Here is a 17,138-nt window from a genome sequence, read left to right on the forward strand (position 1 = left end):
ATAATATATTAATAAATCATATTTAATCCTTTCTCTCCATAATTCATCCTATCAAGTTGCTTTGGTGAAGGCAACCCAAAAGGACCATGCACCATCGGGTCAAGTACATACCAAAATAGTTATGGACTTAGACACTAATCCAACATCAACTTAGACATTGTGATAGTTTCATTTTATTTACTTCTTTTTATAAATTATTTTAGCAATTGTCATTTGCATTTTAGTTAATTTCTATGCATATTTTCCTTTTTGTTACTTTATGACCATTTCGGGTACTTTCTAGTTTCCTGAGCATAATTGCAGATTTTTTGGAAGATTAGCGGAGCGGAATCTTTGGGAGGCGATTGGACTTTGAGGACAACGAGGATTTTGGGCTTGATGGCTATAGAGGTGATTCATGGATTGGGCATGTCAGTTACTTGAAGGCTTGGATGAATTAAACTTTAAATTTGCAAGGTGCGGGAGAATTTTCGAGTGTGCGGAGATCGATGATCGGGCGTTTGCAGAAGCTATGAGTGATTTGGAGAAGGAAAATTGGGATCAAATTGAGTACATCTTGAAGAAAAATGGGCTAGAAAACTGATCGGGCTCAAACTGGGCCAATGGTTAAGTTATGGAGGCCCAAGACAAGAAGAAGCCAAAATCTTGAAAACCTCACGCAGCCCACGTAAGGTTTCCACGTGGCCTACGTGGATTCCTGCAGGGGCATTTTCAGGATTTTGTTTGGAGCTCTATATTGGGAAGGTTGGTGTGCCACTTTAGCATTATCTTGGACATCCGATTTTGGAGTGTTTTCTTTGGAGTTTGGAAGACTTTTGAAGGCCAAGAACATCATCTTTTCACCTCTTGATTCTTGTTAAATGTTTGGTACAATCTTCTCTAACTTTGTTTCTTTGAGTTTAACCATGCTTGGCTAAACAAAACATTGGTTGACTTTGGTGAAATCTTTTGACTAGTTGTTGAATGTTGAAGAATCCATAAATTGTTCTTGAATCTTTATGGAATGTTTTGTGTTTTAACATATTATCACTACTTATACGTTTTTATTCATGAGTTTAAATGTGTTTGTGGTGATTAGTTGGCTAATTTCTTGATTAAGTAAAAGATCCTCAAATTAGCAAGCAACATATGATTTTTGTGTTAGTTTTGCTTCACACAATCATAAAAACATTTCCTCTAACATGGTAGTGAAAGCATTTGACTCCTTTTGGATTTGGTGACTTTTTAGTTCTTAATGCTAGTTGACTTTCACTAAATACATGCTTAATGGAAATTGTGACTTTGACTAAGGTAATTGTTATGAGCTTCTCTAACAAATTTTAAAACCTAAGAAAAGTCTAGGTAATCTCAAGCTTCTTGGATTACTATAGCCAAATTAAAGGTTTAAAACAAGTATTGCACCATTGGATTCTAATGATATGTTCATCAAAAGTCAAAGTGAGGAAACCTTAAGTCAACCATCTTTCTCTTATTGATTTTACATCAAACTCTTATTTGTGTTGAATTGTCTATTTAAATCAAAGTTTAATCCTAGTTTATTTCAAGTATTTCAAAAGACCAAAACCCCCCATTTTTAATTTATTGTTATTTTTACAAGTATTTTTACAAAGAGATTTTCGTTGAGTTATAAAATTGAACCAATCTCCGTGGATATGATCCCTTTACCGCTATACACTATTTTAGTGTGCAAGATTTAGGGTTATTAATTTTGTTGGCCTCGACAACCACCACATTGGTTCTGTAATTTGGGCTCAGTTCGTTCAAAGCACCAATTCATCCATCCGTCGTACCGAAATTTCATGTTCTCATTTTTGGTTGAATGTTGTCAACAAAGCCCTTTTTCATTACAAGGTTCCTCGGATGAAAGATTCTCTTATTGCTGAAATTCCAACCCTCCAGACCACTACATCTGTCATGTTGGATCCCAAGAATTTTGAATTTGTTGGATCAATTATGGAAGTATTGCTGAAGAGAGTTCCGTTGGACAACGCCATTATTCGGGCTTATCAAAAATTGCCCTCTTCTGGTGTTCGTCCCATCCCTGCGGAATTAAAGAAGGTCATTGATGAAGGTGAAAAAATGAAATGAGGTGGTAAAATGAAAGCCAAGTCTATTCCTTCTAAAAGCATTAAAGTTACAAAGAAATCAAAGAAGTCGGTTCCGAAACCAAGGTCTCCATCACCGGTGCTTCAAGATAAATCTGCAGAAAGGACTGTAACAAAAGTACAGGAGGATAACTCTTTCAAAAGGTATCTTCGGAACTACCCACTATCGATACATTTCTGAAGGTATCTTCTCCTCCATCCTCTACCATTCCAGAATCTGATGTTCTTGAAACTATCATGAAGGAACCATTTTCGAATCTCACCACTCCTCCACCTCCACCTCCACTAAATCCACCAACTTTACCCATGTCAATCTCACCCATTACAAATTCCATTCTGGTTTCCTCCATTCCTTCTCTACCAATGATGAGTTCTGTTGAAACATCTCAACCCTAGATTTCTTAACCCCAGATTTTAATCCCACTTTCGACTCCCTTTTTCACATACTCAATCGTTCCTACAACAACCTCTGTTACAACTTCACCAGAAGTTCCTATTATCAAATCCATTTCGGAGGAGATTAGGACTTCAAGCATCTCAGGTAACACATTTGATGTGGAGCCAAATGCCAATATTGGTGTGTCTTCTGAACCATCCACCTCTATTCCACCAACTTTGCATGAGGATGTTGATATTATGTTTAGGGATGACCAAGAACCTCTTGATGATTTTGTCTTCCACCCATTTACCGTAAATATCGATATTGATAATGATGATTCCCCTATTACTAAAGGTCAATTCAAGGAACTGAAAAAAGCTTGATTCCATTCTGGAAAACTCGAATGCCTTTTCTTTCACCAAATGGGAAAATGTATTGACAACTCATAGAGAAACGGTGGAAATGCTAACATCAACAAATGCTCATGTTCTTGAACAAACAACAAAAACTGCTCAAGCTTCCGAAAAGAAAATTATAGAATCCACTGAAAAGGTTAATAACCTGATAAAGGAATTTCAACAGTTCATGTCTGCCTTTCGAACCTCCTCAGATAAAAATACGGCTGATATGAACATGGTCATTGAAAGTTTTTAGACTTCTCTAGAAGCAGAAAAAGAGGTTCTTTCTGTTCTTAGATTTGGAATTCAAAAAGACAATTTTGATCTTCACACTTCCTTTTTCGAATGAATCCACCAGTTACAAAATGACTTGGCTGTTGAAAACAAGATCGTGGATGCATTGACTGAGCAAAATCAAAAAACGAAGGTTCTTCAAGAAAAATTGAAAAACACATCAATTGATATTGCCAAACTTGAGGAAGAGAAGATTTTAGTTCAAGGGCGTAACTTCGAAATCAATCAACGATGATGCATATTGAAAAACGCATCACTAATTATGTTGGTCAAATTCTCAATGAAAAGTTGAAGCATGTATTTGAGAAGCTCAAAGAAGTTCAGAATGTTATAAAGAGCAAGGCTCCTTCTCAATAGGGGGGAGAAAATGAGGTAAATATAAACAATTTGTATCATACTGGCCCTATGGAAACTAAAGAAGTTGATTCGACCAGGTTGGAAAAGCAAACCTTGTCCAAAAAATACAAGAATATCAAAGAGGTCAAGACTGGTCGGAAGGACCATGTTTATTTGGGGTCAAGGAAAGGGAATGTCAACATCATTTCGGAAAAAGGCACTAAAGAAGATCCAACATTGACTTAGAAAGAAAAAGTTGAAAGAGAGAAGATGGATAAACAACTTGATGAACTCAATGCCCTCAGGCGAAAACTAGATGTTGAAGAGGCTAAGGCTAGGAATTCTGAAGTGATTCTTGAAAATAAGAAAGCCTTATTCCCAGCCTGGACGTTTGAACGAATGCAGAAGGAAGCTATTGATGAGCCAAACACTTTTTGGTTAGAACCAAAAAAAAATTTGATATCAAGAATGAAATATAGTGTCAACTCTATTTTTTTTATCACACCAAGGTCCTTTCTCGTCATATGTTTTGAAAAGATAGAGAAATCTTTAATCTCCAACAACACAACAAACAAAAAGCTCTTCTCATTTTATCTGAAATATGCTAAACCTCAGTATGATTCTTAGAGTCTAAACAGAATCGTAGCTCTGAAGGTTAGGCTACCTGTTCAAACGGAAGAATTTCTGAATATACAATTCAAGGGATTTCGGGGTGACAATCATATTCTTCATGAGTTCACTTTGGTTGATCTGCCTTTTATGAACCCATATGAATGGATTTCGTTATTCTACATTGTTATAAAGGATGTGAAAAAGTTCGAGCCAATTTATAAACATCTGAGAAGGATGATCCAATGTTACATCTAGGAGATGGCGAAGATGGATGTGGAAATTACGTCTGTTCTTAAAAGAAGACCTACATTAACGCCTGCTGAGCATCCCCAAAACATTGAAAAACTGAAGGGAGGATCGATTAACAAGGAACATCGGAGCATTGTCTATAAGAGAAATAAAGGAGAATTGATTAAGAACTGCATGTTCTTTCTGAGAAATAAACACTTGTACTCCATAAATCCCTAGAAAACAGTCTTATCTTCGGCCAAATCAAACAATCCAATTCTACTGCCGATGTCAAATGTGTATCTGATATGATCCGCTAGTATCTTTCTGTTCGGGGATCCATTATGAATATTATGGAGAAGATTTTTGAAGATTCGAAGTAATAAATTCTACATCATCCCGATTTGACACAAAGGGGGAGATTGTTAAGTTATTTTTAATGTTGTGTCAAAGTAGCTATTTTCGAAATTTTGTCTAGTTCCGATTCAGAAATCAGCATGTCTGTTTTCAGAATTATTATCTTTCATGTCTATAATAGCGTACTGTAGTTGTCTTTTTCAGTAGTCTTTCCGAGCATAGACAGAATAGTTCTGAACTTGTAAACAAATTTTGTTCTTATGCTGAGTGAATGAAAAATTGTCGCACTTTAATCATTATCGTTTCAAATCATTAGTTCATTTGTTACTTTGTCATTTAATATAGAATCTATCGATCATTTTAACTCTATCAAACCCTCTACTGGGTGCACTCACCACCCTACGACTCAGTGTGTAGGCCACCACGTTGGCCTTACCCGGGTGTTATAGGATCTCGCAGTCATAATCCTTGACAATGTTAAGCCACCTTCTCTACCTCATATTCAGGTTCGATGGACCTCGTATAGATAATGTCTCCAAATATTTATGGCAAAACCACTGCCCCCAACTCCAAATCATGAGTAGGGTAGTTAGCCTAATGAGGCTTCAACTGACGTAACGCATAAGCAATCACTCTACCCCGCTGCATGAGTACCATGCCCAACCTTGTGATGGAAGCATCACAGTACACCAGCATATCCTCCATACCCTCTATAAGGGTCAACACTGAATCATCATACAATCTTTGCCGCAAAGTCTCAAATGTCACTTGCTGCTCAGGCCCAAAACAAAATCCACACCCTTCTTAGTTAGACGAGTGAAAGGAACAACAATCTTTGATAAATCCTAAATGAATCTCTGATAATACCCGACCAAGCCCAGAAAACTCCTGATCTTTGAGGGAGTTGTCAGGACCTCCCACTGCATCATTGCCTCAATCTTGTCCGAATCGACCAATATCCCATTTTGGTTGACGATGTATCCAAAAAACTGAACCTCACACAAATAGAACTCGCACTTGGAGAACTTGGCATATATCCTCCCCCTCCTCAGAATCTCCAGAAGCTCCCGTAGGTGCTCCTCATGCTGCTCTCTGGTCTTGGAAAAGACCAAGATGTCATCAATGAATACAATAATGGACCGATTGAGCATCGGACACACCTTGTTCATCAGATACATGAATGTTATCGATGCATTAGTAAGCCCAAATGGTATCACCACAAACTCATAATAGCCACAACGAGTACGGAAGGTCATCTTCTCTACATCCTCCTCTCTAACTCTCATTTGATGGTACCCTGACCTCAAATCAATATTGGAGAACCAACATGCACCCTTCAGCTGATCAAAGAGGTCATCGATCCTCGGGAGTGGGTAACGATTCTTCACTGTCAACTTGTTCAGCTCCCGGTAATCAATGCACATCTGACGGGTACCGTCCTTCTTCTTCACAAACAATATCTATTCTCCCCAAGGCGAATTCTCTCGGTCGAATGAACTGCTTGCCCAACAGCTCATGTAGCTGAGAGGACAACTCCTGCATCTCAGGCAGTGCAAGACGATATGGTTCTTTCGCGATCGGGGCTGCACCGGGGATCAGATCGATCCTAAACTCCTCCTATCTCTCTGGTGGTATACCAATAAAATCCTCCAGGAATACATATGGGAAATCACGAACTATCAAAACATCTGCTACTGAACGTATCGGCTCCATATAAGTATCTACCACATACGCCAGGTAAACCGAGCAACCGTGTTGAATAAATCTTCGAGCCCTCACTGCAGAGCAAAATGTTGAACCAACCCTGGTACCCTCACATATATGGTCATATCTCTCCCACTTGGGGCACGAACCACCATTAGTTGTCCCTCACAATCAATATGAGCCCCCAAACCGGCTTAACCAATCCATCCAAAAATACGCTGACATCCACCATGGGAATAGCGACCATGTCGATCGGGTATGACACCCCAAAAATCTCCAAAGTACAATCACAGAAAACACTCAAAACAGGGACTTTATCCTTGCCGACAACGGAAATCCTCATATGATGCTCCAATGCATCAAGAGGAATGTCAAAAATCCTACTAAAGGTTGCAGATACAAATGAACGAATCGCACCCAAGTCGAATAACATTAATGCATGTAAGGGGTTCATGAGAAAAGTACCTAACAGAAGCATGAATCATAAGCATAAAGTAAAATATTCAGACAGAAACATAAATACATACGTACCAGTAACGACGTCCGGCGCCGCTCTAGCCTCCTCAACCGTCATCTGAAAAGCATGTCATCTGGCTCTCGGGGCCTCATCCCTCCCCTAACATTCGTCTATGATCCAAAGCGTAGTCGGGGGTCGGTTCTTGCGCAGGAATAGCAGCAAGCATAGAGCGTTAGGCCATCATATGGCCCACCTAGTCGCAATGGTAAAAAATGCCTGCACCCGATGAGGGGGTCTGTTGTTACGGCTATCAGCAATCCCTCGCAAAATGGCCCTGCCTGCCATAGTTGTGGCATCCTGACGTTGATTGACAAGCTCCCTCATGTGTCTTCCCACACTTACCACATATGCGGCCACTATGCCCTCCAGAGCGTGAATCGGCAGGTTTGACCTGCTTTGTCGCCGACTGCGACTGGACTTGAGCTTGGCACTGCTCCCTAGCCTAAGTCTTTATCTTAATCTCTCTCTCCTCCGAGCAGCAGACTACAGCTCGGAAAGAGTCTGGTACTACTGTGTAGACACAAACTTTCATATCCCAGTCTTGAGCATGCTCAGATATCGCGACATCTGAACTTGCTCGGACAAAGCATACTCAGGGCAGAAAAATGCCCTCTCAGTGAACATCTTGGTGATCTCCGTCACCGACTATGTCGTTTTTCTGAGTGACAGATACTCCTGTGCAAAATGCTCTCTCTCTACTAAAGGCACATACTTTGCACGAAACACCTCTGTAAACTGTCCCCAAGTCACTGCGGCCAACTCTGGAGGTGAGTAAGAACTGGTCATAAGCTTCCAACAATCCTTCACCCCTAAGTGTAGAAGGTTCAGGGCGCACCTGAACTTCTGGTCCTCCGGACAAGAGCACGTGAAGAAGCGACCCTACATGTTAGACAACCATATCTTCGCCAGAATTGGGTCCTTGACCCCTTCAAACTCTAGGGGCTTCATGTTACTAAATTACCGATACTGGAAAGATCCTCCTACTCTCGCCCAGCGGCGGCGACGGTTGGAGTGGTTGCGGCAGCAGAAACCTACATAACGGCAGTGTAGTGTCGTCAAAGAGCTCAATCATAGCGGTTTTCACCGACCCAAACATATTCGGGATAACACCATGTACATCTGTAGCTACTTCAGGAGCGATCAAATCACTAATCTCAACATCAAGCACAATCAACCTCGCTGGCTCACCATCTCCTGAACCACTAGCTCCGGATCCCGAACCTCTAGTGACCGCTATGTTGAAAAAATAACCATAAATTCATTAGATCATCAGAAGATTAACACCCCAAAACTTACATATCTCAAACCTTGGGTCTTGTGGTTTCCTTAACGAACATATAGGTCATGTGCTTTTAGTAGTACGGGTCCATACTACCTTCTACACCTACCCGTATTTGTCTCAATAGTCGCCACAAAGCCCTTGGGCCACTTGCTTGGTGCGCACGCACCCTAAAAACACTCTTAAGAGTGACCATGACTCCTAGTTACACTAGGACTCTACAAATCCCGCTCATGAACCATGAAACATCCACTAACACTGCAGTCACCTCGCATATGCTAATCGTACTTAACGCCAGATCCGATAGACAGTCAAATAAGTGATTTTACCCTAAGCCCACAACCAAACAAGAAATAGGAAGTAAGGCTAAATCAAGAATTCTAAGGCTATAAAATCCTAACCATATACAATTATAACGCATATACTCAGCTAATAGTAGCAAAAATGTCGGTTTCAAACCAGATATTCAAAGCAACGTCCTAGGCTATAAGGCATCATGTATCAAGAACATCTATCATGCGATTCCTGAGAATCCTTAGCCTACATTCTAGCATGCAGTTCTATTACATAACATATCAACATATATACATAACATGTGGCATTATTCTTGGGAACTTTCCTTGAGCTTCGGCTGATTGTACACAACGCATCCTCCTTGTGGGTTACTTTGAAAGCAAATTTGAAAATCTTTTTTCAGATCCTTAGTTTGAGTCTGGAATCACAAGAATGCTCATCCAGTTCGCTCAAACCAAGGCTCTAATACCAACTTGTAATGTCCCAAAAATCAGAGTACAATTTTTCATTTTTAAAACACAATTCCATACATACATAAATTACTCAAACATTGTTTACAAGTCATAATAAGTCAAAGTATTGAATCAGAGTATCAATCAACATAAATTGTGGGGTGATGTGTACAATCATGCCTTTGCTTTTCCCCACTCATCAGTAGTACCTAAAACATTGAAATCCAAATTGTAAGACAAATTTTAGTGAGCTTCCCGTTGGTTTACAGCACAGAGCAGTAAAACCTCAACCCAAACATCTAGGGTTTGTTGGCATGTGGCCTCAACCCAACAAATCAAGTTTGTTGGCATGTGGCGTCAACCTTACCATACCGAGTTTGTTGACCTCCAGTCTCAACCCAACCATATCAGGTTGTTGGCACGTGGCCTCAACCCACCCATCTATATGTCGATATATACACATACAAATCACACATATAACTATCATAGAAATCCTACATTTTAGGATATGTAAACTTAATAAATGGGTCAGCTGTGGTACCTTAGACCCATTGGCATAAGTGAGAGAATTCACCACTCAGTCTGAATAAAGCTGAATAAATCTCAGCTCCGAATACCGGCTCTACCCATCACATATTATTCAAATCATTACCCAACTTAAATTTAATATTAAAATACCCAAAATACCCTTTGGTTAAAATTGGTCAAATTCTGATAAAAGTCAACAAACCAACCGAGTCAACCCAATCGAGTATGTTGGGCGCTCCCAGCTGAACGCAAGGCGTACTCGGATGTTGACTAGATACGGGGGCTTGACTGCATATCTGCAACATACCACTTGGTATGCCCAGCGTATGCAGCTGGATTCCTTTTTAACTTATTAAGTTCTTAATAAGTCCTTACGTCCAAATTACAGATCCATGCCCCAAATGTTGTTCCTGACCATAAAGTTTCCAAAATTATGGTCTTGCATGGCCATTAAGTGCTAAATACTAAAAACCCCAACATCTTAAGCCATTAAGACAACCATACTCGTGCATGAAGAAGAACTAAGAGCCAAGATCATATTTTTATGGCTCTAGACATAGTAAAATGTCAAAAAGGACAGCCCAAAAGTTCTATAGCATGCCATGCACAAGAAAGTCATAACTTGGGGACAAAATCGCATAATATCATCATAAATACAAGATCTATCAATTTAATCACCAAGGTATGAACTTTATACCTTCTGTAGGTTGAGATTGATGCAAGACTTCCAATTCCAAGCTTGCTTCTAGCTTCCAAGCTTCACCGTCACCTTCTTCTTCCTTTGAAATACACAAAAACACACTCTCAAGCTTCAAAATGCAACAATGGGGCTAGGGTTTGCAAGGGGGAACGTTTCTAGTGATGAAGGTTGGAAATGGGATGGGGGAATGGGGTTTAAGGTTCAATATATAAGGTCCAAACCCTAAAGATTGGTGTTTATGTCTAGACATAGTACACCCATCGTACTCTCCAAAACACCATCGTTCCGTCTAATTCCCTTTATGCTCAACATACCGTCCAAGTACTCCCCGCGTAAAAGCCAAAGTTGTAAAGAGTACCAAAAATAAGGGTGGAAAGGGAAACTTACTAGGATTTAGGCGTAACAGGCACCTTACGAACTGGACTTACGCACAGAAAACCTTGCATTTTGAGAGTTGATCCACAACCCTATCCTCCTCTTGAAGCTTCAATAATCCTTTACAGATGCTCAAAACATAGCTCCAATAATCTCAACATATCTATAGACTCTCCTACCCAAAACAGGAACAACTCGACGTCTCCTTAGATACACCTGATCTTCTCAAATCTGCATTACATATTCCACTTGTGACATGGCTTTTACCTTGGCCATCGAACCACAAGAACAATCGAGTCCTGAGTATCTCCTTGGTGCAAAACAGAGACAATATATTGCGAACCAGGCTTCCCTTACTTTGTGACAGCCCAAAAATAGTGATAAATTTTTTCATTGAAAGACTATCAATTTCATTTATTAATTGTTTCCAAAAACCATCACCAAATATAATATCCAAAATATCATAGTACAATTATTCAAAATACAAAAATCATGAGGGGAGGATGATGTGCCATCACGACGGGCCCTTCCCTTTCGAACCAAAAGTACCTAAAACCAAAAACATAAACTATAAGTCCAAAGCGTAGTGAGTTCCCCAAAGTACCACATAACAATAATACAATTGTGCTTTAACCCTGGGGTATATACCAACATAATATACATATATGGGCCCAACCTGGGGTGTATTTCAACCTGATCAGCACATATGGGCCCCGCCCTGGAGTATCTTTCAACCCAAATCATATAGTAGTGTGCCCCGCCGTGTGGTCTATTTCAACCCGAACATATGACAGTGGGCCCCACCCTTGGGTTTATTTCAACCAATCATACAAATTTATATAAGCCACATAACAACTATCATTCTAAATAACATAATAATAGGTCGGTATTGGTGCCTTCGACCCATAGATACAGTGATAAGACTCACCTCACGGACAGATGAAAAAGTTGAAATAAGACGTTGCTCCAAAATTAACTGCCAGTCACCTTTATGAATATAGTGACCAAAACTCAAAATACCCAAAATACCCCTAGGTCAAACTTTGGTCAAAATCTAGGTCAAAGTCAACCGAGTCAAGCGGGTCAACTCGGTGAGTATGTTGGGCGTACTACGTGCTTGACCAAAGTCGAGTGGCTGACCACGTATGTGCAGCATACCCTTTGGTACGCCCAATGTACACGGCTGCAACCCATTCTTCTAATTTAGAGCTTAATCCTTAAGATCTTTCGTACAAAATTCAGATCTACCACTCAATAGGTGTTCTTAACCATAAAGTTTCCAACTTTATAGTTTTACATGGCTATTAAGACCTCAACATCAAAAACCCTAGCCTCTTGACCCATTAAGATAACCTAGATCATGCATGGAAAGAAACTAATGCCCAAGATCATATTTTTATGACTTATGACATCCTGAAATCTCTTAAAGGAAAACTAAAAAGTCCTGGAGTATTTCGTACTCACAAAGATCACGATTTGGGACAAAAATTGCCAACTTTAAGCTAAAACTATATCTTAATGAAATATTCATCAAGGTTAAATCTTTATACCACCAGAAGATGCACTAAAGAGAGTAGTTGATGGATCCAATGTATTGAGTGAAGCACCACAACTCCAAGGTTCTTCCTTCACTACCAAGAGCACCAAAAATGACTCTCCAAGCTTTAAAATACACTCACACACTTTAGGGTTTTGAAATGAGGGCAAAGAGGGATGGAGGCTCGAGTTAAGAGAGAGTATGGGGCTATAATGATGTTTAAATAGGGTCTAAACCCTAAAATTTAGGGTTTGCACCCTAGCCACATATGCCCAGTGTATGCATGCATGGCCTAATATTACTAAAATGCCATTACGGACTAACTTTGCAAACAAATCACAAACGAATGGTCAAACTGGAATACATAGAAATCAAGACGTTACAACTCTCCCCTAATTGAACTAGAATTCGTCCTCGAAGTTTTTTGTCATGAATAAATCGAGGTAGTGCTCTCGCATCACCGTCTTGAGCTCCCACGTCCATTCGTAATGCCTCTGATACTGTCATTGGACCTTGACCAAAGACACTTCTTTGTTGAGTAGGGACTTTGTCTTCCTATCCAAGATCGTCACTGGTCTCTCCACATAACTCAGGCAATCGTCAACCTAAAGGTCAACCAAAAGAACAATCGTGGACTCATGAAAAGTATTGTGGAAGTGAAACGAACATCCCGGTCCGAAACCACCGAAACTGGCATGCCATGTCGAACCACCACCTCCCAAATATAAATGTCAGCTAGCTTCTCAACAGATATACTCTCGGAAATCAGTATGAAATGTGCACTCTTGGTCAATCTATCAATAATGAACCAGATATAATCAACTCCATGTGCCATCCTTGGTAGCTTTGTGATGAAATTAATGGTAATATCTTTCCACTTCCACATGGGAATGGGTAACGGTTGCATCTTTCCGTGGGATCTCTGATGTTCAGCCTTGACTTTCCTGCAAGTCAAGCACCGCTCTATGAACCATGTTATCTCCCTTTTCGTATAGGGCCACCAATAACTCAACTTCAAATCCTGATACATCTTAGTGGCCCCCGTGTGGATTGAGAATTTTGAATTATGAGCTTCCTCCTGAAATGTCTGTCTCACCCTACTAGTAGTCGTAACCCAGTCTCTACCACACTGAGTCAACAACCCCAGATTGTCTCTAACAAATAAAGGAATGTGGCTCTCGGATCGCTCAGCCTTCCAATTCTCCTTTTTCAATCCCTCCACCTTATCCTTTTTGATCAAATCCATCAAAGGCGGAGTAACAACCATCCTCAAACAAATATCCCTGATAGGAGCACTTACTGGCTTATGACTCAAAGCATCGACCATTACATTGTCCTTCCTAGGGTGGTAATGGATCTCATAATCATAGTCCTTTACGACATCCAACCATCTCCGCTGCTGCATATTCAAATCCGGTTGATCCATCAAGTACCACAAACTCTTGTGGTCAGTGTAATAATACACCTAACCCCATACAGATAATGCCTCCAAATCTTGAGGGCAAAACCCACAGCCCCCAACTCCAAATCATGCATAGGGTAATTCGCATCATGATGCTTCAACTGCCTCGAAGCCTAAGAAATCACATGACCCCTCTGTTGGATAAGGTGTCTAAGTACATAGTTATATTTAGTATGTACTTGACCTGATTTGGCATGGTCGATTTGGGTTGCATGGCATCATAACAATTGGATAGACAAAATGAGAAAAGTGACACTTATGGTTTGTTAATATATTATAAGTTCTAATATATTAATCATATTATTTAATTAGTATTGATCAAGAATTAATTTGGAATTAATTTTGTGATAAAAAAGAGACTAATTAAATATATGGGGATTGATTTGTAAATCATTCATTCTTATATAATGGGCTTATGGTCCATGATTCACTAGATTGGGCTAGGACCCATTGGGTGCTCCATGGAGGTAAAACCCATGGATCATGGGGGAAATGAAAAAGCCTTGCACATTAGGGTTTACATTGTGTAACCCTACATGTGGCACACTATATAAAGAGCCCCATGGCAAGTAAAATCGGCACAAAGACAAGAACAAGGAGGGCTAGCCGATTTTTGTGATCAAGTGTTTCTTCTCTCAAGTTAATCCAAGAGTTGTGATGTTGTGTGAAACATTTGACGCATGGGGTGCTAGGCTCACAAGGTCTTGAAGGAATCCAATCTACAAGAAAGGTATGTCATTCTACTAGTTTTATATTACAAGTACCCCATGCCATGCTAGTTAGGATGAGAACCTTGGAAAATGAAATTTGCATGAATATTAGAGAAAACATAGATCAAAGGTTTCTAGGGTTGCATGTACACCAAATGAGTGTTAGAATGCTCAAACCCCATCAGTGGTATCAGAGACTAGGCTTGTTTTCTTTGTGTTTGATGCAAACTGCTTGAAAAATCGAGAATTCTACAATCTGAACAGTGAACTCGCCGAGTCCATGGGGGACTCGACGAGTCCATGAGAAAATGCATCCTACTCGTCGAGTAGGTTCTTGCACATGGCAAGTAGGAGCCCATGTGTGCAGAATTTCGAGTTTTGCTGCTGGAAATGGACTAGAATCATTACCCTAAACTGTTTTCGACTTATAAAACCTGTTTTTGATGGTGTAATGATTATGCTAATCCATTTTAAATGGTTATCATCAAATTTTCAGTTTTTGTATATGTTTATATGATTCTTGAAATAATTGATATGAATTTTTATGCTTATGAGTTTCAGTAAGATCATAGGAATTATTTGAAAATTGTTTGATGATGTAATTCTTGATCTAAATGTTATTGATGGAGTCCATAATTTGTCCTCAAGTCATGGATTACCAAAAGTCACTTCTTTAAAGAGTCATTAAAGAACCATAGGTTACATAAAATGAAGAGTCTTCATTTTAATAAACCATTAAACTCATAAGTTATGAAGTTGAAAAGTTTTGAAGAGTTTCAAAACTTTCCCTCAAGTTTTGGAATTTGTAAAGTCACTTTAGAAAACTTTAATTCCATACCCTAGAATTTTAAAAGTTAAAATTCAACCCTTATACTTTATAATATTATAAGTTTATATATATATATATATATATATATATATATATATATATATATATATATATATATATATATATATATAAGAACAAGTCAGTTTTACCGTTAGTAGGCCTCATTCACGAAGCTGGTCTATAAGGGGGGTATAAGGTTGTTGCTTATAAAATGGCAGCTTAATGGGTGTCCACTCTTACCCACCGCTTCTTTGATTGGTGGGGGGTCGTTAGCCGAACGGGTAAGACAAAGACTATAATTATCGTTAAAAGTATAATGATAAATATAAAGTAACTAAACTTTTTATAAATTCCCATTCTTAGTTACTTTAGGAAAATGTGAAATTGGTGCTAACCCATGAAATTACACTTTGTACCTTACCAAGTCGTTGGTGGAGCGTGTGTGGGTAACCGACACACTAACATGGACTAGTAAGAGTGGCAGAGGGTGACTTAATCTTTATCATAGATCGGTGGAGAGCGTATGGGTAACCGACACATTGATTAGGTGATAAAGATTAAGTGTACCAAGTTAATTTGCATGGTTATTCACACCTTGTTTGTGATCCTCGGCATCCCAGTCACAAACTTGAGAGGGTACAATCGAGATTTAAACATGCCGTTGAAAAGTTCAATGAATCTCAAAAGAATATAGGAGTTTCAATCCAATTAAAACCTAATACCTATTTCATTTTTCATGGTGGAAATTGGTGAATCGTCATTCACCTATCTTCAAATATTTTATAGCTTGGATTACGACATCCTTCTTCCTAGTTATAAAGTATTGTGTCTGGTCTTATCCTTAATATTACATTTGGGTGTCTTATTAAGGATCCTATATCTAATCTAAACTTGTCTTTCTTCTTTTTAGATGTCTTCCAACAATGCTGCTTCTGGCTCAAACCCTACCGGCTCCTTCTCGCTCATGAACCTTTGTGGTAGAGTCATCTTTGATGGTTCAAACTTTAATGATTGGATCAGGAACATCAGGATGGTCACACGTCACGAGGACAAGGAATATGTCTTCGACAAGGAGCTGAAAGAAATTGGTGAGTCTACTACTACTCCAGAGGAGATCGCTGACTTTAGGGGACTTGAGAGAGATGTTACCAAAGTAGCATGTATCATGTTGGCCATAATGACAGCTAAACTCCAGAAGTCCTATGAGGACTTTTACCCTTTTGATATGCACATGGAATTGATGGACCGTTACCATCAAAGTGCTCGTCAAGAGAGGTATGAGATCATCTCTTCCATGATAACAACCCGAATGAAGGATGGTGAATCCATCACGGGCCACATGCAAAAAAATGCAAAGGTTTGTGGATCGTTTGCTGAAGTTGAATGTGAACTTCCTTGAGGAGTTGGCTATTGATATCATATTGCACTCCTTACCTACTTGTTATGATTATTTCTGAATGGCCTATCACATGAACAAGGAGGAGGTCACACTCAGCAAGCTTCAGCAACTTTTGAAGACCGTCGAAACCGGTCTCAAAGATAAATTGATTGTTACTGCTCCTACTCCTTACACCGCCCCTGTTTTGGCAATCGGGCAAAGTAGAGGGAAGAAGAGGAAGAACCCTTCGAAGGGTACCAAGGGAAAGTCTCTTGATGGCTCCTCTTCAAGTGGAACCAAAGGTGGTTCTGTTACTCCTTCTTCCAACCCAAAGGATGCTCACTTCTATTGTCAGGAAAACGGGCACTGGACACAAAACTACCCCAAGTACCTGCAAGATGTTAAGGATGGGAAGGTCAAACCTACCCATGCAGGTATTTACACTATATTGTCTAATAACTCACTGCATACTAATTCTTGGGTCCTTGATACTGGTTGTGGTATTCATATATGTTCTGATTTACAGGGCCTAAGAAGAAGTGAGGATGTGGAGCACGGAAAGATAAACTTGATCATGGGGAATAGGAAAGCTTCATTTGTCACCAAGATTGGAGTTTATTCTTGGTTGCTAAGTAGTGGATTAGTGTTAGATTTGAATAAGTGT

The 17,138-nt window shown here is 39.5% G+C and overlaps 1 protein-coding gene across 1 annotated transcript; it reads left to right on the forward strand.

Moving 5' to 3' along the window:
* The first annotated feature begins 2,097 nt into the window (after positions 1 to 2,097).
* On the forward strand, positions 2,098 to 2,867 carry LOC111895653 (uncharacterized). The gene is made up of 3 exons (XM_023891729.1): positions 2,098 to 2,214; positions 2,289 to 2,444; positions 2,517 to 2,867. Exons 1-3 carry the CDS (start codon positions 2,098 to 2,100, stop codon positions 2,865 to 2,867), a joined length of 624 nt encoding a protein of 207 aa, XP_023747497.1.
* The last annotated feature ends 14,271 nt before the right edge of the window (positions 2,868 to 17,138 follow it).

Source organism: Lactuca sativa, chromosome 7 (assembly GCF_002870075.4).
Source record: "Lactuca sativa cultivar Salinas chromosome 7, Lsat_Salinas_v11, whole genome shotgun sequence".
Lineage (NCBI taxonomy): Eukaryota > Viridiplantae > Streptophyta > Magnoliopsida > Asterales > Asteraceae > Lactuca > Lactuca sativa.

Excerpts from the sequence above, each read along its gene's own strand:
- LOC111895653 (XM_023891729.1), top strand. The coding sequence starts at position 2,098 with ATGAAAGCCAAGTCTATTCCTTCTAAAAGCATTAAAGTTACAAAGAAA. Across the intron at positions 2,215-2,288 it reads ATAAATCTGCAGAAAGGACT|GTATCTTCTCCTCCATCCTC; the intron begins GTAACAAAAGTA and ends ACATTTCTGAAG. Across the intron at positions 2,445-2,516 it reads CCATTACAAATTCCATTCTG|ATTTTAATCCCACTTTCGAC; the intron begins GTTTCCTCCATT and ends TCTTAACCCCAG.